Source organism: Cynoglossus semilaevis, chromosome 2 (genome assembly GCF_000523025.1).
Source record: "Cynoglossus semilaevis isolate Cse_v1.0 chromosome 2, Cse_v1.0, whole genome shotgun sequence".
NCBI lineage: Eukaryota > Metazoa > Chordata > Actinopteri > Pleuronectiformes > Cynoglossidae > Cynoglossus > Cynoglossus semilaevis.
The window spans coordinates 17,500,526-17,517,070 of NC_024308.1; the positions used below are offsets into that span (position 1 = coordinate 17,500,526).

A 16,545-nucleotide genomic window follows, 5' to 3' on the forward strand; every position below is an offset into this window, starting at 1 on the left:
TATATGTATATATATATATATATATATACATATATATAAATATATATATATATATTCTTGATTTTAGAGCCTAACATTTGGACATTTTTGCGAGTCCTTCTTTGAGAATAATTAGTTTAAAGACACTAGACACAGAGAGACTCCTGTCCAATCATGAGTGGGAGTGGGATCAAAAACAACCTTCACCTCCTTGGAAATTAAAAAAACTTCTCTCTCCCTCTCCCAGCCTTTATTACATTTATTTCTTCACATATGTTGTTGTTTTTTTTTTCCCTCCACTCTCTGTCTGGCGTGGTATTGTTTTGGTGGTCTCTGTGACCTTGCTAAATGACTCGACCTCTTCTCTGCTAATACCTCTGCTGTATTATTCCTTTGACTGGGCTCAGAGTGTGTGCTGTCGTTACTCTGTCTTACTCAGAGCCAGCCGCAGATAGAGTACTCTGTGCCCGAGCTGCAGGCTCCTCGCTCCAACGTAGCCGATAAACCCTGGCCTCAGGTGCACTCTCATACCCAGAGACCCCACGGTGAGAAATCACACACACACACACACACACACACACACACAGGAGTCCTGGTGTTGAGATGACATATTCAAATCACTTTTTTTTATTTTGATGTTTTGTGTCGCAGGTGTCAGGGGCCATGGAGAGAAAGGAGGAGCAAAAATAGGTAAAGGAAAACACCCAGTGCAGCACACAGATGACCCCACAGCTGAGCACGACTTCCTGGGCTGCATGTCAAGGTGAGTCGGTGTTTGGTTTATGATAAGAGTTTATTAAGACCTGAATGGTTTGGAGGTGGGGTGTAAAAGTCCTGGCCTGTGGGCCACTTATGGGACATGAACCCCAAAATCCAGTGCACAGCTATATGTTAATTATGATGTAATGTTGTAGTTTTGCCTGATACATGATGATATTTTCTTTTGTACATTTTCACAACCTTTCACTTGACAAATCTTCCACTGCTGTTGGCAGACGCTCGGGTCTTCCTCGCTGGATCCTGGCAGCCTGTCTCTTCTTGTCCATCATGGTCATGTTGTGGCTGAGCTGTGCCAGCCTTGTCACTGCACCAGAGCAGCACATTAAGACACAGGTATGTGCAAAAACTGTGAGTGAAATACATGCTCTTTCCACTGAACTGCAAAAACATGAACGTCAAAGTATGGTCTAAGCTGAGTGTTCAAGTCGGTGCCTCTGTTCATTCACCGTCGCACAACAAAAAAGTCCCTTGTTCTGTGATTCCTAACTCCTCTGATCATCAACGTCACTGTTGTGTTTTGAATACGACTTCTCTGTTCAGTTGATTAGAGGCCGCGCAAGGTTTTTATCTGCAGTCTGTAACCTCAGTCACATGCTACGTCAAACCACAGTAATGCAGCCTGCTTTTATTATCATCCCATCGGGTATGATTAACGGAATTCAACCAAAGATGAAACTGAAGATCACAGAGGGAGTGGTTGGCCACTAGAGGGAGACAGAGCTGTTTTCCATAAAAATTCACATTAATGGAAATATATGTAGGAGGAAAGACACCGCTTCTTCTTGATTGAAGACTTCCAAAAAATATTTGTAATTACTATACATGTGTTACTGCTGTAGAGTGGAGAATAAACCATAAGGTACAGTTTACTTAAACATTTGGAGCCAATGTATGTGATAACATCTGTAATTCTGAAGGACGAAAACAATGTGATACTTAAAGAATTTCTTAAAAAAATAGTGTTACTGTACTCTTTTTCAATCCTAAATATTTTTTATAAACAGTAGGTGTTCAAAAACCCTGATTGGGAAGTTATATCACGTCTTCTGTCCCTTTTGTCTTTTAAGCTAAGCATCAACGGAGACAAAGAGTTTCTGGACAATGCCCCAAAAGTCAGCCCCTACCACCTGACACCTGTGATCGCTGTTGCTGTGAAACAGTCAGAGGAGAGCCAGGAGGCTGGACCTCTGCCGGTGAAAGTTGACCTCAACAAAACATGTGTTTAGGAAGGACCAGTGGGAGAGCTGCTGTCTTGTTTTTCTGGGTTTAACAAAAAAATATCCATGGCCCATCTGCAGAGTTTTTAAACGATGTATTTTTAAGAGCATGGCCTCCTGCTGTCTGCTGAGGTATCTTACTGAAACATTTAGCTCGTGTCCATCATCAGACGGGGTTTCACTTAGCCACGCTTGTCCTTTCATTTCAGCACACAGTACAAAAAAAAGTTCACGATCCAGTTTTACTCAGTGATGCCACCTGGAGGATGCCTGAGGAGGCGCTGCTGACATGTATTGGAGATGGAATTTTCTGTCATTATTAGCAGTCCTACTTATTGGCACTTTTCAATCCAGTGTTAAAGAGAAGGTAGACACAGTGTGGCCTGACCACCAGAGGGAGCAGACACTGTGTTTTGGTATTCGTGTGGTGACATGGTTCTGGGATCGTTGTCTTTGTCGTCACACCACACACAGCACTTCTGGTGAGACGTTGAGTGTCAACACGTTATTCTGACTTTTAATCCATCTTATTTACGTTGTCAGTCTGTGTGTGGTTTTGTGTACAGTGTGTGCGTGTTGATGTGTGTCCCCGGCATTTTTAAAGAGCACACATTCATTCGTAGAAAGTTGAACTGGATGAAGTTTTACGGCCGACAATCCGTCTGACTCCTTTATTTATTTTGAGTTTATTTATTCCCAGTCATTGCCGTGTGTACTTTTGTTCAAACGTGTTGCTGCAGTGCCATGTACAATACAGTCTCAGCCTCATGTAAATGTTTAGGTAAAATACACTGTAACACAGAGTGGAGAATGACAGACAATAGGACGATTGCACCTCTTACTCTATTGTTATTATTATTATAATTATTCTCATCATATTAATGCTGTTCTATCCCTTAGCTGTTATGCTATGTGCCATGTGCTTTCTTATAGCTGACTATTTTGTATATCCTAGGAGCACACACAGAAAGATAACCTCTTTATAACACGTAAATGCAAAGCTTCTAACGTAGACCTGTGTCAGTGAACAGAGTTTCACAGTCTTAGCGATGATTTTATGTTTTTTCTCTCTCAGTGCATATGACGTCTCCGACTGCTTTTTAAATCCAGGCTAGTAGACAGTAAACCATGCATGCTGAAGTGATGCTTTGATAGTTTAACCCTAACCGCCTGCCATTCCAGTATGGCACACCTCTACTATAGGCTTGTGGTTTTTGTGTCCATATATATATATATATAAAGAGATACATATATACTGTAATCATTGAATAGAATGTGTTGATGACAAATGACATTATGTCTCATGATTTACAGGTAGATAATGCAATCAGAAAGCCATTCAAACAATATCTGTGCTGACTCCAACTGAAGGTGTATGAGAATTATTTCAATAGGTATTGTTTTGTTTTCCTTTTCTTTTTACTGGTCGGTTTTATTTGAGATGATACAAAATGATGAATAAAGTGTTTTCATTGTAAATGACAGTTGTCACTGAACTGGTTTTTAACATAAAATATAATCTTTTGACAGCATTCATCAAACGCAGCCAAAACTGATAGTTATATGTTTTCTAGGTCTAAAGATACAAATTATTCCACCAACTGAATAACAACCGGTAACGCATTTGGCAAAATCTAAAAAAATCTGTTTATAGTTTGATATTATGTTCTGCAGCATCAAAGTGAGATGAAACACGTTTATTTTTACTTTGTGAACTCTAGAACACTGTTAATTTCCACGTTATGTTGCGTTAGTGTGTATAAATACTCATATATGTGTATAAATACTGCAATATATATCATATATTATATAAAATAATATATATCCTGTGGCACTTTGGCCCAGAGGTAATGTCTCTGTCATTGGTGTGGAACCCCAGGGTTCACCTCCTGGGTGAGTTCGAATCACGTTTAGGGCGGTTGGTACCTTCCAGTGGACTCGCCACCTGCAGGAAGGTTTAGGGGGGTTAATACGGTGCAATGTGATTTGGGTGGCGGTCATGGAGACTGCTGCCCCCGCGACCCAGTAGCGGATGAAAATGGATGGATGGATGGATGGATATATATCCTATATTTAGTATTTTTCCCACCACAAATGTTGGCATTTCTGCGTAATACGTAAGGAAGTCCACAAGAGGGCAGTAGAGAATATGTTAACGCACATGATAATATTCTTGTTATTTTATGGGTCACACACACGGATTATTGTATTATTTTAAGGAGTTGCATTGAAATCGGAAAGTTGGTTCGATGACGGAAAACCAAATGACAGGAATTGTCCATGTCCTCCATACTAGATCTACAGGACCTCATGAATTAACACATCACTTCTGTTGCTTCTGGTACTATTGCTTTGTGTTCAGCAAAATAGCGACAAGGTTCATTTTTAATTCAAAGAGGAACGGACAAAAAGCTGTCAACTTGTGAAAATAATTTAGAAAATGTGATACATAAAATATAATCAGTCACAAAAAAGAAATAACAAAAATGTTTCATCCAATTATCCATAAAGATAAAAAAAGAAAAATGCAATAAAGTAAAGACCAAAAAATTAAAAAACAAACAAAAAAAAGTAAATAAAAAACATGGGTTTTTCTGTTCTGTTTCATGCATCAAAAACCACCGACACTGAGCCAGTGCATGATAACAACATGAAGCAGCCTCCTGTATCGTATGTCAAATTAGCATGAGATGATGGTCTCCTGTTTAGAAGGCGGACAGAAAATCATATGAAAACATGCCTCCTCCATGTAATGTGTCACATGCCATCAAAACCATAGCACTGTCCAACAATGACATTCCACTTTGGTGGCTGTGGGTGAGCACTGGAGGGGGTGAGGGTGGGGTGGGGGGGCTGCAGAGTGGGAAAGGCCGAGCTGCCACTCTTCATGTCCACAGGTCTGTGGAGGCAGTGGTGATCATCAGACTGTCTGTTTGTCCCAGCAGGTGATAGATGGACAGGTAATAAACAACAGACACAAATGAAAACCTGCAGTTTGTTTCAGGGTCATTCTCCCTGTCTGAGTAAAATACACCAGTCTTTGACATACTCAGTGGAGGAAAGATGCCCCGGTGCAGCACCTCTTCATCCTGTAGCAGTAAATGTCCCCTGGACAACACATGGAAGACGGCTGTATAAAAATCTCCATGTCAATCAAACACCAACAGTTCCCTTTGGGGCAGTGGTGGCTTAGTGGTTAAGGAAGCAGGTTTCAGGTTTGAGTCCAGCAGCTGCCAAGTTACCACTGAGTTGCTCTGAACATGGCACTGTCCCCACACATTGCTCCCCAGGTGCTTAGACTGCCCCCTGCTGACTGCAAATCAGTCTATAACACATTGTAATGTTATATCTTGACCTCTGACCCCTTAACCTCTAAAGAATTCTAAAGAAAGAACCTCCTCAGTTTATGTTAAAGTGGGAAAGGCTGCTAACGACAACCGCACCACTGTCGTTTAGGATTTTCTTTTTTTTTTACAGGGTGGGGGCGCTGCTGAACACACACTCCAACCTTCCTATTTTATCATGTGTCACAGAGCACATTTTTGAAGGTGAGAGTGTCAGAAAGTCAGTCAAAGACAGGGCCAGAACTGGTCTGTTTGCTGTAAGTTAAGAGAACCAATCACCATGGCAACAAGTGTTACCAATGATTGAAATGCTGTAACCAATGACATCACTCTATCATCAATATTTCAGCCAAACAGCTCCACGACGGCTGATGTGAACTGAAACAAACTCAGAGTTTTTACAACCCTTTGGCCATGTTGATGTGTTGAATAGAAATAACAGAATAACTGAGGTCAGAGGTCAAAGAAGTGACTCCAAGTCAAGAGAAAAACATGTTTTTCAGACAAAACCAAATGAGGCAGTAGTTACTGTTACTGCATGTGTTCAGAAATCACAGTGAACAGCCGTACGTGGTTCTAGTCCTGGATACGAACACAAGGGAAATGAATGCATTATGTCATGCACTATTTTACATCACCATGTCTAGACAAAGCCTAATCATCAGCCGGTGCTCAAGTACTGGCCTTAGTCACTCTGGTGTCCTTGTTTGTGTGTGCATGTGTGTATGCAGCAGATTGCTCGTGATAAAAATAGACTCCTTATTTGCGTGTGAAAGTGGCAAAGGAGGAGGAGTTGGAACAGGTTGTCCTCCGCACACTGACATGTTGACTCATTTAATGCAGATGAGACCTGTTGTCTCACTCTTCCTGCGTCTCCACCGTCCCTCGTCTTTTGTTGATACAGGGAAAGATAAACGGAGGTTTTTATAGTGTTTAGAGCCTGGAGCTCAGACAAACACACATGTCATACAAAACGACATTTATGGCCTGATCAGAGCCGAGGCCCAGCTTTGACCGCTGTGTGTGGACAACTGTTCCAGAAAGGAGAATATACAGCTTTCCTGGGCTTGGTGTTTGTTAACCAAGGTGCTGATATGTGTTGTTGTTTTTTTAAAAAAAAAACTAATACTGTGCCTATATTCCCAGATTGATTTGAACACTTTAGTCCAAAAATAGTTCCATCGAGGGCAGCTGGACGGAGTAGGTTTCTCAAAGACGTTTCACCTCTCATCCAAGAGGCTTCAAGAGGCTAACTATTTTTGGATACGATGGCCTGGATGACTGAGAACCTACACAGACTTCAGCCATCAAGAACTTTGTTCTAAGGAAGCAAGTGAAACACAGAAAATCCAAGGTTGACATTAATAAATCTTAATTATGTGATTCCACTGAGCTAAAGGTCAAAATTGTCTTTCGTTCTGTTTTCTGGAAGGACAGCCCACTCTTCCTGTCCACACTCTGGTCCACCTCACCTCCTCTAACACACACACTCCTTCCCACTGCATTTACAGTATTGCTACACCCACCTGATTACACAGCTGTCACCCTTTATCTAACTCAGCCTCCCATATTGATCCTGAATTGATTCCAGTGCTGTGTACGGTATGAGGTATAAGACCCAGGATTGGACTTTCTAGAACGTAAGATTTAAAAAACAAAAACATTCATATTACTATTAATTACATTGTCAAACCTTTGGCAGATCTAATAATAATAATAACAATAGTGTGTCTGCCTCCTGTCTCTCCTGGGTTAATTACCAAGTGTCATCAGTCTCACCTGGTGTCCTGTGATCACCTGGTCGTCAGTCTCACCTGGTGTCCTGGGTATAAATACCTCTCTCCTTCTCAGTGTCTTTGTTAAATCATTGGTCCTGTGGTTTCTGTGGTCTGAACTCCAGGTTAGTATCATCAATACTACTTCTTGTGCTCTTCAAAATGCATATAATCAAGTAGTTTTCCTATGTGCTTAAACACAGTATTTCTGAAGAAGCTTTCTTTGGGAAGCCAAGATTACATACAGAAGAAAAATGATCCAGTGAACAAACAGACAAATGAAACAACACACAACACAGCAGGCAGTGTGATGGCATTTTTTAACAGTTTATGTTGTTCATTTCTAATGTCCAGAGTCTTGTGTCTTCCTCCGTCCCCTCTCTTCTCTGCTTCTTTGTCTTACTTCTCTGCCTTGTTAACTCTCCTCTGCCCGTGAGCCGTTGAAAACACAAACAGTTGTTGTTACAGCCTCTGGTTAATTAACTGCAAACAATAGTCAGGAGTGTGTGTCATTCAACACACGTTAAACTGCCAGTACAAAGGAACCTCGCACTTTGGGTGCTACACAGCTAGTCACCCAATGGGGGTGCTGTGGATCCAGGTTTGAGTACTGGTGGCCCCATTATTACAATTAAATAGTTTATGTGAGTGAAGAGGTAAGCCCCCTCTCTCCCTCCCACTCTCACCCCCTCCCTCACTGCCTCCCCCCAGAAAACGGTGTGCTGCTCTTATCTGGCCAGACCTGCTGTAGGAGCCAACCTGCAGTGCATTAAACCAGCCACACACACACACACACACACACACACACTGCACATGGAAATAAACTGAATAATGAGAGAGGAGTGACAGTTGAGCAGCAGCAGAGATCATCAGGCCTGTAAATTGGAGATTCTATTGTAGTTCATATTTGTGAATAATATATTTAGAATGTTAGCCTGGGAGGGAGCAGAAATGTTAATGTGATATTATATTATTATGTGCGAAAAGGGTGGCCATGATACAAAAACACCAGTTGTCATTATTACTAAATATCCTAATAAACGTACTTAACGTTTGGTCCTGATCTCCACGTAGACAACGTATACTGAAGTACCTCCAAGCACATGTACAGTACTGTTAGTAAGAAGGTGATTAGAATAGAATCAAATAGAATAGGTTAGTATAAACATTCAGATGTTCATGCTTTCTTCTTTTTTACTTTCGCAGGAAATGAAGGCGGACATCTTGGATTCACACAGGTAAGATTTAGATAGAGTCGACAGGACACAAACTACACAAACACAATCCTGCAGTATGTACATTGTGTGTACCAACAGCGTGGAGTAAAAGCCGTACAAATCAAGTATAAACCTATCGGATCTCCTGTTCTGCTTGTTTATTTTGACATTTTGTTCTTGATTCAGGATTGAATTGGTTTGAGTTGTCAAATTAGGTTGCAGTCACCCGTGGAAGTATATACCTTAAAGTATATGGCCCTGATATGTCTCTTTAATAATTAGAAGACCGAGACATAATTGAAAAATCTTTTTTCACTTAAGACTTAGGGAGTGCTCTGTCCAGATCTTTTCAACCGTCTGTGGTCTGTGGGACAGAGGTTGACTTGTTTAGAGGACTGATTTTTATTCTACCCCAACATCTGTCATAAACCTCCACTACGTCATCCCCCACCTTTATCACAATCATCTGCACGCCATGAGCTTGGATGGAGCTCCAGATGGAAGTTTGATGGTCATTTTATATCGCTTCGGTTTCAAAACCCCCATGCCCACAGTCGTCACCTTCTCACCGGGGGTTTTAATAATGGTCTTGTGCTTGTTATAGTTCTGACTGTGGTGCTGATGTTGGAATGTGAAGACTAGCATTCAGAGGATAGGTGTGGTTTTTACATATTAGTCGAGATCAAGACTATCAGTGGTGATGGATTGATCGATCAGTTGATCAATTGATCAGAGACAGATTTATGACTGGATTACAGGGAATCAAGTACTTACTACATTTCACTTAGTGACATGCAAATAAGTCCTTTATGTATTATGTTTTTCCGGCATATTCTTGTTGACCTTCGGTTTCCCTCCACTAACATAAAACTACCATAAAATGAGAGACTTGTGAGCAAACTTACAGATTCAGCAGGGGTTGAAATAATTATTCCCCCCACTGTAAAAGTTCCAACAGTGACAAATCACATTTCCGACCACATCTCTGTCTCCCCCGTCACCCTCTCTCACTACAGTCGTTCCATGCACGTACACATGGAGAGACAGACATGTACATACAGCACGGATGCTACCCGGACTGTTAAACCCAAAGTTGCCCGACAAGACACTCTCTCCAAACTAAGCGCACAGGCACGAGTGGTCGGTTTCAAGTTGCCCTCTCTGTGAATTGATTCTACTATGAGCCTGCACGAACGTTTCCTCTCAGGAGCGGGGGGAGAACAGCGACTAACGGACGGTGTGGCCACTTCCCGGGTCTAAACACTCATAACAACGACCCATATTTAAATATACACACACCAAAGACTATAGTATAAGACGAAGCACGGCTAAAAAATGTTTTTCATATCACAGTTGTGCCTCCGCTTGAGTGAAACCCCCTATGCCTGTTAATGGAACATTCCACAATTTATTCCAGGGAAAGACTGACAGTTTTTTGGGTCATGAAGCAGCTGTTCAAGTCAGCGGCCAGTCCCCCCTCCGCTGGAATAAGAAATTAGTCAATTCTAAAGTAAATAACTAAAGCCTCTGGCCGATAAGAAGGAATTATAGAATGATGTGCAGGCTCAATTTGTGGAGCGAAGGAGCCCCCAAAACATTTAAATCCAATAAATATGATGTTTTTGCCCTTTCTCCCCTATTAAATTATTTAACAGAGTTCCACAGTTATCTCAAGTTATTATCTGCACAAGGAAAGATTCGCCGCCAATACCATAATTAACTTAAAGCGTTTAAATACTTGCAGTACAACATTTACTATTTGCCCATTATGTTATGTATTTACTAGTGACGAAATATTTTATTTTTATTTGAAACATTAAGCCTCTGTAAACTATGTGCATGAAGATGGCCACTCTTAACAAACACAGCACTAAAATGACTTCATCACAGTCAATGTTGTTTTCCTAATGTCACCTCAGATGTGACGATACAAAACCTTTTCGATTTCCAAAGTAATTCCTCTGCACTCTGACTTATTAGACATCTTTACGCCAAATTAATAAAACCACGGTTTGCCACTTATCTTTCTGACCTTTCATAGCAGCTTCCATGTAAGGTGATCGACGTGATTAATTGTTCACGCTTAAAACAAAAGTAATTTAACACCTGGAATTTATTAGTTACACAGTTAAACGGCTAGACCTGGAGGGATATTAGGAAGACACACTCAGGAAAGTGTAATCTGAGGCTGCCATCAGTTATCGATTGATTATTGGACTTTAAAAATGTTATTATATGTTATGAGGGATTTAATGTTTACTGTAATTGGGAACAAAAGCCAGGCATTTATCAGATGAACAGTTTAAGGCTTATCACTCAATATGTTCCTTTATGTTCTGCAATGCAGGGCCAATAAATAATCAAAAATGGAAACAGATGCTGTATTATTGAAAAAAAAATCCAATATAGCCACAGTAAAGAGCAAAAAACAAACACCTTAATCTTGATTGCACATGCGTTAGCGGTTCCTAAATACATTGAACTTGATAATAATATTACTAAAATATTTTAAAATGTTATGTTAAAAAATAATAAAAACAATAATACTATTTTTTCCCATCTACAAAAGTATTAAAATAAACATTAAAAGAAAAATGTCACTGGTTTCACCATAGTAAACATCCTGAAACTCTTGTTTGTTTGTTTTTCTTGACATTAACCCATGACATATCTGACATTATTTTCATCTACAAACACACACAGACACACACGTACATATAATCCAAGGCCCATCTGCTGTTCATATGGCTATCAGTGAAGGAGCAACCCCACTGACTGTTGCTATGTTCACTCACATCTAACATCTTGTTTCAGTTATCTGTTCCCCTCGTTCCTCACACTCCCCCCTCCTGGCTCGTTCACCTGATCCATTTTCTCTCTAACTCGACTTTTCTCCATCATCTACATCCGTTGGATTTTGCCCCCTTCCTTTACCCCCTCCTCCCCTTTCCTTCTGTCTGCCATAAGAGTCACCAGTCATCCACCAGCATGCGTTCCTCTTCTGGTCATAATGGAGATCATGTGTTGAAGCTGGGACTGAAACCCAACACGGGACATCCACATCAAATAAGACCTGCTGTCAGCAGCTAGGCCTGTCTCTGCCAAGAGGAGTGAAACCATATATGAGCCCGCCTCACCAGCACACCATAAAATAGAAGGCCCAGAAGACCGACAGACTGACTGTCTGTGACTGACTGACTGACTGACTGACCACACCTTTATGGGATACGTTCTAGTTTCCCTTGAAAAACGACAATTTCTTTAATAAAGTGATGATGATTTTTCTGTCTCTCTCACCTCCACAGCCTTGTAGCTGTCAATCAGAGAGGAACCTGCAGCGTTCAAAGACCTGTCAGGAAATATACATTTGAATTATAATTCACTCAAGGTCATCACAAAGTCTTAGTCTGGTGACTAAGACTCTGAGTCATCTGAAGCTTTTGTTTTTCGCACTAATGCTCTTATTGTTTTTACCCATGATTCACTTCTCGGTGCACTTTGGTGATTTGGAAAACTAAAATGAATAAGAAACTAAAACAATGCTCTTTTCATTACAGTGTTTGAACCAAATAGGTCAACCTGATTATGGCCTGAAAATAAATATTTTCCATCCCTCAGGACATTGTCAACAGCCCAGACCTGGACAGGTTAGACTGTTATTAGCTCTTAATTAAGGTGCAGACCTGTTTGTCGAAAACAACAAGGAGCTCAGATGAGTGACAGTGCGACCATATTTGGGACAGAGTAATTAATTGAATGTATTCATTCACAGCCTTCATATTTACTCAGGGATGTTTTACGTTGGCTTCACTAACAATGACAGATCACACTGTGGACCAGTCTTTAGTGATGACCTGGTGAACTCTCCAGGATGTAACCCCCTCCTTTGCTCGATGACTGATGACTGAAGATGACTGCTGGGATTGGCTCCACCCCCCACGTTCATGAAGAGCTCTGAGAGTTCACCAAGATTATAAAAAAATGACGGACTATTTAACATGTACCATTCTATGGTTTGACGTCTTACATTAAGCAGAATTATTCAACACAAGGACTCCCAAAGTGTGGGGCGTGTACCCCGAGTGTGAGGAAGCTCCGTGAGGTAAAAACAATGTGATGGCGGCTTAGAGTGGTGGTTTTTAAGTGGGATTTTACCACACAATAAGGATGTGAAAATAAACATTTCTTTAATCAAAAGTTGACTTTTTAATGTATAAATAAATGCAGGCCATATATGTGTGTGTTATATGTGTGCTGTGTGCTGTCATTTGAGCATGATTACACATGATTACATTCTGCATTTATAGGAATGCTTGTTGTGTTTATTTTTTTTTTTCTCTCAAAAGTGTCGGGATTTGAGGGTGTGTCGACCCAGTTGGGATGTAGAACTTTTGCGAGTTGTTGGTTTAGTACACTGTCTTTTGAAGCAATGGGTGTAAAATGTTGAACATTACTTAACACCTGAAAGTAGAATTCAAGATTTTTGTTTAATTTCCCATCTTGTCTGGAAGAAATCGGTGAAGAATCATTGCAATTTTAACAACTTTTTTATTTTGTAAGAGTTACTGCCTTTTATATAAAGTACATATATTTCAGTGGTGTTTCTTTTTATATTATTTAAATCTGTCACCTAACAACCTAATAAGGTTCAAAATGACATGCCATTTAAAGTATTTTGTTTCAATACTTATTTGTGCGTCAAAGTGAATTATTTATGCTCACGCTTGTGTAAGCAAACCCCTGTGTTTCACCTTGCATGTAGGACCGTCATCATGACAATAATCGAAAATAGGTTGCAGAGCTGTAACAGCACTTGCGTACGCTCATTTTTCTCCACAACTCACTTCCTGTGTAGTGTTACACGCGTGTGGCCTGTGGTCCACAGCTCACTGTATAAGGTGTCTGCAGCTCCACCGTTTCCCAGCTTACGTGACTGAGATTGAGTTGCCTCTCCGGTCCTCATGTCTGACCAGTGGAGACAGGAAAACAGGGTGAGAGCTGCAAGATGGATGGCCGATCGGCCGCGGTGGAGCAGCTGCAGGGAGAAGGTGGGAGCCGCGACGTCCTGTTGTTCGTCAAGTGGCTGAGAGATCAGATGCTATCATTCCTGGAGGTGTCTGCTCCGTTCTTCAGGCTAAGCTCAGCACACAGCGGCTCATTGATGTTCAGGATAAACAGTGACCCGGGGGTTGTTTTCCCCCCAGCAGGTTGAGCGAGAGCTGTGTGTGTGACTGCAGGCCAACTGTGTGTGTGTGTGTGTGTGTGTGTGTGTGTGTGTCTCCACTTGTTTTACACCTCAGGAGGATCCTAATTGAGCTCAATCTCATTATTTATGGCGAGCTACGTAGATGGTAATCAGAGCGACCGGTGTGTCTTTAAACACATCAGTCAGGGCTGAGTGTGTAATGTGCCGCACACACACACACACACTGAATCACTTGGTTTTCTTTTTTAAGTGCACTTTCTAACTATGGTCATTAAAGGTTCCACATACACTCAACATCACTTTAAGAAACACATACTGTAATCGTGTGTGTGTGTGTGTGTGTGTGTGTGTGTGTGTGTGAGTGCCTCAGATCTGATACTTTCTGAGGATGCAGAAAAACACACGCTGCAGAAATGGTCATCACTTCCATTTATAAAATATTATTTTCATAAAGCAGCAGTTAACAGGAAATTTTTCTTCTCATCCTTCTTTTCTTCGTCTTTAATCAAGCCCCTCTGCAGATCTGGAATATTCATTGCAGACACCTACCTAGACCAGCAATTTCCTGTATTATTAAAAGGCAGTGATCGTTGATATGAAGATGTGACGGTTCATTGCTGCTGATATGAGGATTATGGACGGTGACAGAGGGCGTGAGCTGGGTCTGGGCAGACTGAGTGTCCTCTGAGAGACAATAGGAGTGAGAAACTCCACCAGCGTCCACAGAAAGTCTGGCTTTCTCCTCTTAACACAAGAACAGAGTCTGTGATAAGAGCTGTATTCAAACGGGAGAAAAGGAAAGACACAATTATCAGACAGAAAATAAAAAAACCCAAAAGTGTGATAATATATTTCAGAAAAGTTGGCAGCAATGCAGACCTGAAGGATGGAAGTATTGTTTTGAACTACGGAAACTTTCTATTTCTTTCTTTCTTTCTTTCTTTCTTTCTTTCTTTTGTTTTTACTTAAAAGCAACAACAACTAAACAAATAATAATAATAATAATAATAATAATAATAATAATAAAACCAACTGACTTCTATATTAATTAAGTGAAAGTGAATTACACACACAATGGAAAGAGACCAAATTAAGAAATCATCAAGAAATACTGTACACATACTGTGAAGTGTCTTTTGTACAGAAAAAACCCACCAACACCCAGTAACATCTGTCTTTTGTCTGCAGTAAGAACGGATAAAATCCACATTCACTCCCAGGTCAAATGACGGCAACAGTCAGGTTTTTATTGTCTGTGGCCGTGATGAAAGAGCAGGCGTCCAGGCACTGATGTCCACTGAGAACGAGTCAGTGCCAGAGTGTCAGAGCTTTAGGGTATGTGTTGAGTTTCAGAACGGTAGTTACAGCTGCAAACATTTACATATTTATGCAAATATATGTGAGTATATAAATATATAGAAATATATGTGAATATCTGAGAGTTGAGAAAATCAGAAAATTACAAACAAACTTATTCCCAAAACTGTGGTCAGCAGATCAGACAGAAGTGGAAACACTAGGTGGCTACAACTGTGGAGTGGAGATCACTGGGAGAAGTAAATAAGGCTGGTTTACGAAGACAAGCTGCTGAACTGGCAACCAAGAAAGGTGAGTTCAGGGTTTCTCTACAGACAGGGGAGGAGTTAATGAGACACAGGTGGAGGTGGTTAGGTGATCACCATGGTAGACGGAGGAGGTGTAGACAGTAGACACACGAGAGGGGGAGAGCAGCACCACAGAGAGAAACATGGTGAGACACAAAGAAAGTGAACAGACAATAACTAAAGCCATAAGTTAACCTGTGGAGCTGGGAGTCACAGACAGTCCAGTCAGTGTCTAATTGTCTAGACTTAGATACTTAGACTTAGATTAAGTCAATGACCACGGTCATTGACTTAATCATGTAGTGCTGTGCACACATTTGTTTTCAGTGATTTTCTTCGTCTTATTTCCACATCACATCCTGACTACCAAACCTTCACGGTTGAGATCTGCTGATTCTCTCATGTCTTTTTGTAATAATTATATATATACTGTATGTTTCCCCACTATTGACAGTCAGGGTCTCTGAGGAAACTGAAGGATTCCTGGGTTTTGCCAACACAGCAGAGTGAGTGTGTGTGGCTGTTTGTAGAGCAGGAACTTTTCTGCCTCTTCTGATGTAATGTTTGGACAAAGCCCTGGTGTTTGCAGTGTGTTCGTCTTCTTACACATCATTTATCAGATGTGAAGGCAAGCTCTTTGCTTGAGCACATTCATGATAACATTTTAACTTCAGTAGCTGGGGTACTGCAGGGCTGCTGTCATCACCCCACAGACAGATCTCCACAACAACTGGATGTACTTAGTCCTGTGACAGAATAGGAGAGTATATTAGTACTTTTAAATACCTTTACCAATATACAATCGGTTAGTTCATGGATCGATTTCCTAAAAACACTGCAATTAAACTAGAAATACTATCTAATCTCTAAATCAGTGATTGTAACCTGGTGGCCTGCCACCGACAGTTCAGTTTCCACTGAACTGTGTAATCTGGCCCACAGTTGGATTACAAACGAAACATCAAATAACAATGTTAGACAATAAAGGTATTTTTATTATATTTTGTGTTTGACCACAAGGCATCTGTCCAGAAATATTCTGGTCCTCCGGAAAATATAGCTGGTGACCCCTGTATGTTAATAAGTGGTCAAATAAAATTAAAATTTTCAACTGTGTTGGCCCAGAATTCCTGTAAAATATTTTGTGCTCTGTAACTTTTAAAACCATTTGCTGCTTAAAACTCATTTATTAGTGTGTAAAAAGAAGCCTTGAAAATCCTCCCTTTATTCATTCATCTTCTGTTGCTCATTCATTTTCAGATCCACAGGGATTTGAGGCCAGTTCCAGCAGTCGTCAGGTGAGGGCACCTTATTGCACTAACATGGTACAGTATATTCAAACACAGCACCAAACATCACTGGTGGAGCACATTCTCAGTGCAGGGTTAATTAAGGACATGAGTTGGTCAGCTCTGGTGAGGGT

General features: G+C 40.8%; 2 protein-coding genes and 1 long non-coding RNA gene across 5 annotated transcripts in view; all 3 read left to right on the plus strand.

Moving 5' to 3' along the window:
* Positions 1-3,450, plus strand: part of tmem59l (transmembrane protein 59-like) — a 16,143-nt gene extending 12,693 nt beyond the window's left edge. For both annotated transcript variants that reach the window (XM_025054180.1, XM_008307081.3), the window contains 4 exons: positions 419-524; positions 631-742; positions 975-1,092; positions 1,827-3,450. In XM_025054180.1, coding sequence (XP_024909948.1) covers positions 419-524; positions 631-742; positions 975-1,092; positions 1,827-1,985 — 495 coding nt within the window. In that variant the 3' untranslated portion in view covers positions 1,986-3,450. The remainder of the gene's footprint in view (positions 1-418; positions 525-630; positions 743-974; positions 1,093-1,826) is intronic.
* Positions 3,451-7,192: 3,742 nt separating this feature from the next.
* LOC112486800 (uncharacterized) lies at positions 7,193-13,134 on the plus strand. Its single transcript, XR_003049286.1, has 3 exons — positions 7,193-7,220; positions 8,302-8,333; positions 11,618-13,134. It is a non-coding gene; the product is annotated as an uncharacterized LOC112486800 (long non-coding RNA).
* Positions 13,135-15,075: 1,941 nt separating this feature from the next.
* Positions 15,076-16,545, plus strand: part of ssbp4 (single stranded DNA binding protein 4) — a 91,688-nt gene continuing 90,218 nt past the window's right edge. Inside the window, exons 1-2 of one of the 2 annotated variants that reach the window (XM_025053966.1) lie at positions 15,076-15,268; positions 16,383-16,420. In XM_025053966.1, the coding sequence (XP_024909734.1) occupies positions 15,266-15,268; positions 16,383-16,420 (41 nt within the window). In that variant the 5' untranslated portion in view covers positions 15,076-15,265. The remainder of the gene's footprint in view (positions 15,269-16,382; positions 16,421-16,545) is intronic. The other variant, XM_008307079.3, reaches the window with a different exon arrangement.